The 12,046-nt window shown below is 38.4% G+C and overlaps 1 protein-coding gene across 5 annotated transcripts in view; it reads left to right on the top strand.

The window, feature by feature from the left end:
• The window catches only part of DOCK10 (dedicator of cytokinesis 10), a 262,391-nt gene that overhangs the window by 230,833 nt on the left and 19,512 nt on the right, over positions 1-12,046 (top strand). For 4 of the 5 annotated variants that reach the window (XM_027769882.1, XM_006143303.3, XM_027769879.1 and 1 more), the window contains 5 exons: positions 233-331; positions 2,974-3,080; positions 4,032-4,154; positions 4,294-4,407; positions 11,702-11,848. In XM_027769882.1, the coding sequence (XP_027625683.1) occupies positions 233-331; positions 2,974-3,080; positions 4,032-4,154; positions 4,294-4,407; positions 11,702-11,848 (590 nt within the window). Of the gene's footprint in view, positions 1-232; positions 332-2,973; positions 3,081-4,031; positions 4,155-4,293; positions 4,408-6,099; positions 6,106-11,701; positions 11,849-12,046 lie in introns of all 5 variants that reach the window. The other variant, XM_027769880.1, reaches the window with a different exon arrangement.

Genomic DNA, 12,046 nt, shown 5'->3' with positions numbered 1-12,046 from the left:
AAGCTCAGGGAGATACGGGGATGGGAACCCAGGATCAGTCCTGTGTGGGTCCATTACATTACCGTTGTGCCACAACCTGGTCCATAACCTGTGTATTTTACGTACAGCAGAGCTAACTGTAAGCTTCTTGGTTCAAAAGACTATGCCTTATTGACTAACAATTTATAATTTCATAAGCATGTGTTAACACAAACATGTAGTAATGTTCTAACCTCATCTTGCACTACCATAGGTTACTGGAAAATGGAAGTGATTTGCACACCATCCCTGCTCCCGGAGGAGTCCCACCCTTGTGATAGCAACCCATTACTAACAACTCCAGGTGGAGGAAGTGAGTGATCTAACTGTGCTCCTTTACTGCCAGGGCAGAGGAAACCAAGTGGCTCTTTACTTAAAATTTACTTCACCAAAGCTTTCTTAAATGAATTCTTAGAAGCAAAAACTATCTTAGATCTACACAACTTACTCAAAAAACTGTACACTCCTGTCATTCAGAAACCCCCTTCCAAAACATGTGATGCTTAGATTACTGAGAAGTTCTCAGCAAGTGGACCTGTGTGTTAGTCAATATTCAGGTTTACAAGATAAGGCTAGATTAACCCCCAATCTACAAGCCAGTCTGCCCCATTGGAATTTGATTATGAAATTGCTGAATTGTTTAAAATTGTAAGAAAAATCTATTGTAATTTGCAAATGTCATAAAAACTGTGTATTCCAAATAAGAGATTCGGTAATAGACATACACATACACTACATCTATAGGACTTGATCATTAGTGTTTCATTTAATTTTTTAAAATCATCAACTGATTCTATTTGTAACATGTAATTTGCAGTAATAATTTCTTTCAATTAAAAATATTCCATCTTTAAGAATGATAAAGAGGATTTTATTAATGGCTGAAGAGTAACTCTTTGTGAAAAAATATGATAGTACAGTTAATACATTATATCTACATTCTCATGCAAAAGTTTGTTCACACTCAAAGTTGATGAGCCACACCTGTGTGAGATAAAACTATCTTAACTTTCAAAATGCAGTAAAGAACTCAGTATATGAACAACAGAATACATCTTTAGATGTTCAGACAAAAATACCTAGACAAAACGTAAATGGTCTTTTGTTGCAGTATCTCAGAAACATAATTTCTTTCTTATCCCTTTAAGTATGTGTATATTTACAGAAGGTCTTTGTGGATTTTGTAGATAAGACATTTGAACCAAAGTTCAGTGTAAAACAGTGAAGTCACTTGTTTGGAGGATCTTGGACAAAAGACCAGACCTGGCATTATGAATCGCATCCACCTTAAAATTCAGGAATCTCCCTGTTTAGTTCCACACTTCTTAGCCTTATTTTTACATGTAATGCATCAAAAGCATCACTTTTTTTTATTTAACATGCCCTTTCTCTTCGTCTATTTTTAATCATAATCAGATACCATAAATTTTCATAAAGATTGCTGTGAATTCTAAATAAAAATGATAGTCAATGAAACGGATAAAGCCGGGTGTCAGTTTGAAAAGTATGGAAGCTTATGTTCCCAAAACTTGTGTGAATCATCAATATTTGAAATGTTTCATATGTTTGCTCTTATGCCTAAGATGACATTGGAGTAAAAGGATGTATTTACTTAGTAAACTTTAAAATGAGGAAAGAGTCATTTACGACACATTAGTATATATTCATATTCATCAGCATACCTCTGAAGTATGTGGAAATATATCTGAAGTCCATAAATATACTTTGTACGTTGTGATGTTTCTGAATCAGAGGAGTACACTATTCCTTCCCCACAATGTGCACATGATAAAAATGTAGGTGAATTTAGGCCACTCCAGAAAGTCTAGCTGTCTCAGTTGTACTAATAAGCTACCTTCTTCCTGCAGGAAGTTTATTGTGACTCCTTTGAGAGCATGTAATTTAACACATATATGATTACAAAGAAATATTATGGTACAAAGTAAGAGAGTAGAATTTGTTTTGCAAAAGCAAAGAATAGGTTGCAAAAATGATTTTATTTATAATTTCTTTCATGTTTTGGAAGTAGTTACATAGCCAACAAGCCAGTTATTAAACATAGAAACGTCCTCAGCTAGAACATTTAAAGCACTTGCTACATGGAAGGCACTGTACTAAGCACTGACCCAGCAGTATCTCAATTAACTGCCAGTAGTAAGTCCAGTAAGTGCTATTACCACTTCTTTTTTTATTTGTTTTATGAAATCACTTTCATTTATTTATTTTTACATTTTTCCACAAACATTTACTTTACATAGCAAAAAATTTTAGCTCATACTCCATCATTCTTGACAGTTTACAAACAACTTTCAAAATTTCAAAGCTATTACCACTTCTTGTTTATAGGGAAGAAAACCAAAAAAGCTAAATAACCTACCCCAGAGCCAAAGTTCAAAGTATATTCCACACTACTCGCATCCGTTCCCTCTTCTGGGAAAATTACCCACTGTCAGCTGTTTTCACATATATCCTTAGAGCCAAACTTTGGTGGTCAAGACGTTAAGAAAATGTGAGGTTTCTAGACAATGCAAAAGGTAATGCAATGTACAAATTAGTGCATATTGAGCATTGCCTTTAAATTACTCACACCAGGTACTTTCTCCAGTAGTAATGTTTTATAACCTTTCAACAACATCCTTGGAGATGGATATTAACATCTACAGTTTAACAAAAGAAGAAAACAGGCTTAAACCAGAACATCTTCCTACAAATCCTATGTCCTGTACATAATCCTGTGCTAGTTCTTTCTAGAAAATGTGTCACCTGAAAGTGATACAAAATTATAAAAGGAGAATATTAGTTACCTGGCAGAGAGTATCTGTCATTGTTATCTAACCATTTCTCTGATTGTGTGAACTTTATAATACTAACACTTGTACTTTCATGAAGAAAGACATAATCTAATCAAACCAAGATTTGACTCAAATAATAATATTTCACTCTGGTCTTCCCAAGGCATGTTCTCTATGGGATGGCCAGCTTTTCTGAGTATTACACCAAATATTAAAGAAGAAGGAGCAATGAAAGAAGATTCAGGAATGCAAGATACACCATACAATGAGGTTAGACTAAGATATCAAGCATGCACTAATTAAATAAAAATATATGTCTAATTGTGTCATTAATCTAAATGGGGGGAAGCTTACTCAGAACTCAGAAAACATTACTTTATAATATGGCTTAGCTAAACAAAGTGAAATTTTCCGACTAAAAGTAAACCAAGATCAATAGATGTCAGATTCCATAGCTAAAGCATCATTTTTGCCATGCTCAAAGAATTTATAATCTTGAGCAAGACAGACTTCCCTTGGGGCAGGTAGTAGCCAGTTCAAAATAGATGCCCAGTAACAATAAATTTAGGGATTATATGTGGTTATAATAAAAAGGGGAACAATTTTTACATGAAAGTAGTTGGATGGGGATGGATGAAACATAAAAGCTGTCCATAGTTTGGGGTTGGGTCTTGACATGTGACAGGGCATGAAATGGGAAAAGGTTCTAATAGGTTCAGCAACAACCTAAGTGAAGCTGTGAAGGTGAGAAAGAGTTCCAAGAACAGAGAGGTATGGCATGCCTGACCAAAGTGCAAGGTCAATGGCAGAATGTTGAAAGAAGAGGTCACTGAGAGGGATGCCTGATGGTGGTCTCCTTGAATAACACCGTAGGGTTTGGTCAACAATTCATTATTGGAGTTCCCACAAAGAGTAGATTTCTGTTTTGGAAAGAACGATTACAGAGAGCAGCAATGGTAGAGGGAAAACAGATTTGCTAGAAAACTGCTGTAGGGGTCTGAATGACAAAACAGGAGTTTGATCTCAGTCAGTGGCAGTAGGAATAGAAAGAACTGGAAAGACCAGAAGGTATTTCAGAGCTATAAACTAGCACATTTGGAGCACTGACCAGGTGATGGTAGTGAAAGGGAAGAATTCAGAATGACACCACCAGCCTTGAGTTTCAGGGAGGAGCCACAGCGTGAATCATGTAAGGTCTCACTTTCATTGGGGAAATTGCAGAATATCCTGGTGGAGCAGCTGTATATGTGTGTGGAGTTTCTCTGGAAGTCTGAGCGATACGAACTCATTGCTGATGTCAACAAACCCATCATTGCTGTCTTTGAGAAGCAGAGAGACTTCAAAGTATGTATTTCAAACCCTTCAAAATTAATTAAAGGATCTCACTGTAAATTGGCAAATTACTTAACAGTTTCCCAAGGTAGAAATTCCCTATATTTATGTCACTGATATCTTCATGACATCTTTCCATTTATGGTTTCAGAAACTGTCAGATCTCTACTATGACATTCATCGATCATATCTTAAAGTGGCAGAAGTGGTGAATTCAGAGAAGAGGCTGTTCGGTCGTTATTACCGAGTGGCATTTTATGGGCAGGTAAGTGGACTAGAAGCCACAGGGTCATAAATTGTGTTGAGCAGTTGGCTGTGGTCTTTGATTCTTTATGATATCTGACACTTGACCAGTGAATTGAGGAGTGTGGATAGAGATGTGTCTGAACATAACTTGAGTGTTTTCCTAGTTGTGAAGAGCTACGGGTTTGTCTGTAGGACTTTACTAAATTGGGGAACAAATTGGTAGAGAAATCCATGGGCCAAGCTGAATGAGGACCCAGCTAAAATCAATGATTTCTGACTTCTTAGAGAAAGAAGATGAGTATTTTTTAACATCCTCTTCTTTCCAGCTCACACTAAAATATGTAATTCTGTTTGTCGTGTATTAAGGTGAAACAGGAACATTGGACATGTCTTAAGCACTGACATTTATAGCATTCTAGGAAATAAAAGAATGCCTGAGGCCTCCAACACATCCAATCTTTGATTTTACAGTCCTGTAATTTATTCTCTCCTAACTTTCAAACTGTCACTGTTTCCAGGCAAAACATATATGATTATTTAGTTTCCTGTATTGCGGGTCAGTGTTATTTTTAAATGATCTTTCTCGGCTTATTGCATAGTCAATAAACAAGACTGAAAATACTAACTAGCCCTAACACTGACCTGAAATCAGATGTATCACGTCCTGGTTATGAATGTCTCTGATCAGTGCTTTCAATGGGATCAATCATAGCCCCACCTTGTTTCTTCATAGGAAGACTTTCAATACTCTTCTGTTTCAGCAGATGTGTTTCAGACGGTTTCACTGGTGGATACACACCCCTTTCTTTAACCCACGGTTGCAGTGACTCGCAGACGTCCCCCTTCTTTCCCTCTCTTCATGTAAAACACTCTTGCACATAGTTCTTATTCTCCTCTGAGTCTTTAAGGCAGCAGCTGAAGGAGTCAGGTCCAGCCTAGCCATTCTAGATTACTTCCCACTGAAGTCTCTCAGAACCACGAAGCTTCCTCTACTCACCAACGCCAGCTTAAAAACTGACTTCTGCATCAAAGATAGATACTCCCTCCCTGGGAAGAAAAGGATCACCAAACAACCACTTTTAAACACAAACAAACTAATCCAAGCTGGGTTTTTTTCTCACTATACAGCAGCAAGACTGTGAAAACGAGGGAAATCCAGTGGTGTGAGGAAGAGATCTGCACAGGCAGTCGGGGAGGGATACTGATTTTGACATTTTGGGATCTGTGAAAAAGAACCTACACTATCTGAAGTGATTGTGTATATGGGGGAGTGTAGAGTGTGAAAATCTTCGAGAGAGGGGGAGACAGCTTAAAGAGAATTTGTGACATTGGTGAAATATTAGCCATAAATATAGCAGAAAATCCTACCAGGAAGGGAATGTGGTAGCCAGTGAATCTGGCTAAGACCAGTTTCAAGGGGGAAAGACCAGTTTCAAGGAGGATAGCCACAGGCTGACAGCAACACAGAAGAGGCACAGATGATGTGAACTGACTTAGCAAGGTCTCACTCCACCACTCAAGTTACCTTTCCAGTGAAAAGGTGATGAACGACCTTCAATGCCCTGGTTGTGGAAACGGACTGCTTCCCAGATGGTTTCTTCAATCAGTATCTAAGGGTTATTAAATGGGGAGAAACAAATCGTGCTGCTTTCCAGCTAGTTTTTAATGCAACTGTTTTACTCTTTTCTTCTTTGGGTCTTGATTGTTCCAGGCTGTGGTAAGTTCTCTTTCTCACTCTCTCTTCATTTGCATGCTCTAATAACCCTCACACTCCCTTCAGTATGGTTTTACTGAACCTTAACTTTTTTGTGCAAATCAACATTCAGCACAAAGGGTGAGATAATCCTGCTTCCATTCATTTTGGAGTCATCCTGCACTTCCTGAACTAAATTGTGTTTATTCCAGTTACCCGAATTACAAAAATGTATTCTTTACTTTTTCTTATGTCTTATCTTAATGCCTAAAAGTAGACATAGCCTGAAAGCCTTATGCAACACATACACACACACACACACTTTCTTCTTTGGGTCTTGATTGTTCCAGGCTGTGGTAAGTTCTCTTTCTCACTCTCTCTTCATTTGCATGCTCTAATAACCCTCACACTCCCTTCAGTATGGTTTTACTGAACCTTAACTTTTTTGTGCAAATCAACATTCAGCACAAAGGGTGAGATAATCCTGCTTCCATTCATTTTGGAGTCATCCTGCACTTCCTGAACTAAATTGTGTTTATTCCAGTTACCCGAATTACAAAAATGTATTCTTTACTTTTTCTTATGTCTTATCTTAATGCCTAAAAGTAGACATAGCCTGAAAGCCTTAACATATACAGACACACACACACACACACACACACACACACACACACAAATAAATATGGGCACCTGTATTTGACATATGTGGGGCACACTTAGTATTGAAGATCGTCTGCTTATTTCAGACCACTCTGAGTTGCAGCTAATTAAGAGGATCCAAATGTTCAGAGTTTCAGAAGTCAGAACTGGGGTGCTGGCTATTGATGGACACCTTCCTAGGGTCTGGAAAGGATCGTTCCCTTTTCCAGAGGAATACCAGGGAGAGATGGGGCTCTCGATGGTGGTGAGCTCTGAGCATTCTCAGACATGATGATATTAATTCCTTGCACAAAAGATGAACAGGAGAATGAGACTTTACCCAACAGGTCAACTTAAGTCTCCAAGATGTGGAGAAAAGTAAGAGACTGCATTCTAAGACCAAGCCAAGGCAGAAATAAACCTGGCAGACCCAGAGCTTTGTGTCAAATAAAATTTTTCTTTGCATTGTTTGGAACCACATGAAATGGCCTATATTCAGTCATTTCGTTTTAACTACAATCAATGGTAACTTTATATGGTTCAACATAATTTTTGCTGATAAGGCTAGAAAGAGAAATTCCTTCAATATGCACACATTGTCTGACCAATACATACTTTTTTGTAATTCTTTTCATTCCTTTCAACACCCATACCATACCAGTATTTTCTGTTTTCATTTATAAGTTTGGGGTCATGGGGTCCTTAACTCACCTACTAAAAGAATTCTTGAAAACCCCGATACTAAATAGACTGAAGGGGCAAAAGGGAAGGACTGGGGAGAGCTACTTCGGAATGACCTAACTTTGTTCTTTTTTCAGATTCCTCAGTTAAGTGTGCTGATTGGGCACGTGATTTTTTTTTTTTAATGCTGTCAGTACTCTCACTTGTCTTTTATAAATAATGCTAATCTAAGCTGAAAGGCAAAGTGTTTTGTTAAATCCGCAGACCCGAGGACATGCCTAAGCAGGGCCCTCCATAAGCTCAAACCCAGACGCCTTTGAACAAGGAGAACTAATGGAGGTCGTCATGATAAGCAGCAAATTAGAGCCTCAGCCATCATTGTTCAGAGGATATTCAAATGCACGTCCCAAGACACCGAACGCAGAGTGAACTCGCATTCAGCAGTTAGCAGACAACACACACCACTTCACACTTGATGATAAACACAGGCCAAGTAGATTGGAACATTCCCCCGAACGTGTGCAGAATGAAGGCTCCAAAGATCGAAGATAAAAGCTTGACTACTTGATTAGCATAATCCCCATGGAAAGAAATAGCTTCTTATTCATGGTGAAGCTTTACGTCCCTGTAAAACTCACCTTTTAAATATCCAAATTGATGTGTCTCGCAATCACGTTAAAAAGATTATGGGAGCGTGATAGGCAATAGCGCACTTTGCCTTCACAAAGGCCTTGGGGTAGATATTTCAGAGTCCCATGTGGAAGAGTGCTGTCATTTTTGAGTATCGGCTAAGGTGTTTAATATTAATTGTGCATGCAGTGAGCCAGACACTAGAGCACGAGTTGAAAACTGCCATTCATAACAGGAGCTTTAAAAATACAAGTTCTGCATAGCATGAATTTCTTAATACAACACCTGGCATCATTGGCTATGGAAATGTTACACTTAGCAGCCTATGTAAAATATCCTTTAAAGCGTCCCTGAAGCATTTATTTTCCAAGAAATGAAGCAGCAGCAGTGCTCAAACATTAACTGTAATCAATGAAATCCTTGGGCCTTAGAATTTAGCATGAAAGCAAACAAGTAAATGTTCACTGCATAACTTAAAAAACTAGATGCCTTGGGAATTAATTGAGAGACCTGGGGGAATTTTATATTATTCACCAAAGGATATAGATTCCATGATCAGCAATCATGTCTACATAGTACAGTTATATCTCAGAATCTTAATAGGAAAGGAGTTGGAAAGAGGAAGGATTGTGCAAGGGTAGTGTGGGAAACCACTATCTTCACTTTGGGATGTAAAACACCTCCAGTTTCTCATGAATCTGAGAGTCACTGATTGAGACTACATATATAATAGTTAAAATCATATCCATGTTCATATTTATATGGAATCATTTCTCTGCATTACTGTAGCTTCTCTTAGCATCTAGATGATTTTTTAAAGAGGTTTTTGCCTTAGGGCACCTGCACTCATCAGAGAGAGAGACAGAAATGGTGAGAGGGAACGTGAGAAATCACCCCACAGAGAGGATGGCCACACCGCAATCCCTTCTCCATTCTCTTTCCAGGAGCTTGGACACACAGGCACATATGCCCAGAGTGATTTTTTTCTTTTCTTTTCCTTTTTTTTGGAGAGGCTTTTGCTAGGGCGCGTGCACTCGCCAGAAAGACAGAGAGAGACAGAAGATAGAAAGCCAGAAATCACACCCCCCCAGGAGGGATGGTCACACCACAATCCCTTCTCCTCCATTCTCCTCTCGGGATCTCCGGCGCGCACACACACGTGCCCGGCGTGAGTTCAAGCCACCAAGTCCGGGACTTGAACCGCAGTCAGCTACATGGGAGTCCAGCAACATAGCCATTACACTAACTGCTGGCCCCACATTACTTACTCTTAAAAAGGGATTCTAATTGTTTCTTTCTGATCGATCACCAAAATATTGAAATGAATACTAATAGACCTTTCATAAAATAAGAAAAAATTATAGTTCCCATGCAAGAGAAGTCAAAGGTATGTATTGTTTAGCACTTAAAACTGAGTTAAGCTGTTTCCCTGCATATAAGGCAGAAATAAATTGCTTTGTGGGCACAGAATTTTTTTCTTCATTTTTGTTTTTACCAACACCTATCATGATCATCATTGTCTTAACTATCAAAGGCCTACTGTTCACCAGGCACTGTCCTTAGGGCCTCCAGTAGGTGGCTGAGTCTGTGCCTTTCTATCCTACAGACTAAGGAGTAGGGATAAGAGAGTCATAGGTCATGACCGAGGCCACAGAGGTCATGATGATGATAATAAATTTTGATTCCCACTGTTTATTTTCTGCTAACTCTGCATTCAGGAATTTATGAGAGGAAAAACTTACAGTGAAAATGTCTCAGTGCTTTTCATACCATGACAAAAAGTCTTTTCCTGAAACCTGGAGACTTTTTCATTGAAATTGACGGTGTAAATGTTGCTTTAGCGTTGACTCTGTGGGGATTCTGGTGGGTGGCCTCAGAAGTCTTCTTTCTCTAATATGTCAGTCTGTCAGTGTTAGCTACTAACTTCTGACCTCGAATCAGGCAAAACTCCACAAAGAAAGGAGCAGAAAAAATATAACAGACTGGAAATCAGGTGGGAATTGGGTCAGACTTCGCTACCCCTACAAAGTCTAGATGAATGAAAAGGAGGGAGTTGCTTTTCATGCTTTTCACATCATACATCACTTTTTAGCAGTTTGGAGTCAGAGTACTTATAATCAGTTGGGTTTGGTCTTTAACATTTCCCGAAGAAATTATTCAATCTTTATTAAAAAGCAGTGGCTTTTTTCCCAGTTATCTGGAGCAAATAGATTTCTTTGAAATGTATACCTACTAAGAACAATTTCATTCATCTTTTCATTCATTCAACAAATACAGCGTGGTCTCCTCCTAAAGGCCAGGCAGTGTGCTAAACACTAGACACACAACGTCGAATCGAACAAGAGACATTTTCTGGCTTCAGAAAGGCGGAAGTCAATTAGGGAGATGTACAAGGAAATGGGGAGTTACCAGCTTAACAAGAAACATTCCGGGCACTGGACCTTGATCACTGGCTTCTGCAAATGTGCAGCTGCTGATTGCATGTGATACAAAGTATCCTAGTAATGGTGATCAGATTTGCATGTGTGACAGTGCTTTGCAAGTCTAAAGCACTGTACAATTTTGAGTTTAATCATTATTTTTAGATTGCCTAACATAGCCAGGAAAAACACAGTGATGGAAATTTTCGTACGTGTTTTTTTACAGGTAATGAATACTTTTTTAATATGCCTAAGATAATCCCTTCTTACGTGGCTTTCCTTTTGACCTCCAAGTCTTCACCTACACATCAAAAGCCACCTCCTTGCAGGTCCGTGGCAGTCATCAGAGGGAACGAAACATACCTTGGGTTCTTAGTTCTCACCTTACCAGAGCATCCTGGGGCCACATTTATTGGCTAAGAAACACGCATCTGTGTGTCTCAAAGATAGTCTTAAAGATTGCCTCACTTAGTTATTTCAGATAATGGAATTCCTTCCTTCCTCCTGCTTCAGAACAGACAAATAAATTAATAGAGGCTAAAACCTACTTGTTTCTATGAAATAAAAATGATCCTGCTATGTTTAATCCTTTAAGGTCTAACCTTTCAAGAATGCACAAGATCAGTCATAAAGTAAATTGAATGATTAAATTACATATAGCTGAGTTGCATCAAGTCCCTGATGCCATATTAATGTGAAGTTATTTTTAAACAGCAGCAGTTGGGAGCCTATCATGTAATTTCTGATGTGACAACGATACAGTGCTGTGATGTTTCATCTAAGATGATATGGATGCGTTTAGATACCTCTACATTCCACATGTTTTCTATGATAGTTTCTAAGACTTGTGAGAACCTTATTAAAAATAATACTGTCTGCTCTTCGAACAATACCAAAAATTACGTTGTATCCTTACTCCCAGATGCCACAAGAGGGCATTCTTCCCCCAAAATAAGGGCAAGCAGGTTTAATCATGGAGTTCTACAAATAGAGAAAATATGTATAAGATGTTTCATGAGGCTCTGTGGTCTGGTTAGGGAATATATACATTAATGTCTGCTTATAATTTAATACTTTGCTTTCTTCACTTGATTCTTCTCTGATTTTGAATTTTATAGGCTACTCAATGGTTTGGATGATAACCAAAAAAGCTGGACCTTTTTTTTAAAGTAAATATTTTGTTGTTTTACATGTAATTTGTAATTAGAATTCTCTAATAATATATGTGGTTTGTTATGTGTCTTCTATAGGGATTTTTTGAAGAGGAAGAAGGGAAAGAATATATTTATAAAGAGCCTAAACTGACAGGTCTTTCTGAGATTTCCCAAAGACTGCTCAAGCTCTATGCAGATAAATTTGGAGCAGACAATGTGAAAATAATCCAGGATTCCAACAAGGTGAGGAAAATCAAAATCCACACAAGTGCTAAGAACTGATGTAATGTTTTAACTATACTTACTACATTTTAATTTCCTGCCTACCTATACAAAGTAAATTACGGGAACCAGCAGTTAGCGTAATGGCTATGTCGCTGGACTCCCACGTAGTCGACCGCGGTTCGCGTCCCGGACCCAGTGGCTTTACACCCCAGGCAC

Source organism: Tupaia chinensis, unplaced genomic scaffold (assembly GCF_000334495.1).
Source record: "Tupaia chinensis unplaced genomic scaffold, TupChi_1.0 Scaffold000095_1, whole genome shotgun sequence".
NCBI classification, from domain to species: Eukaryota; Metazoa; Chordata; class Mammalia; order Scandentia; family Tupaiidae; genus Tupaia; species Tupaia belangeri.
This window is presented reverse-complemented; position numbering and strand designations above follow the sequence as displayed.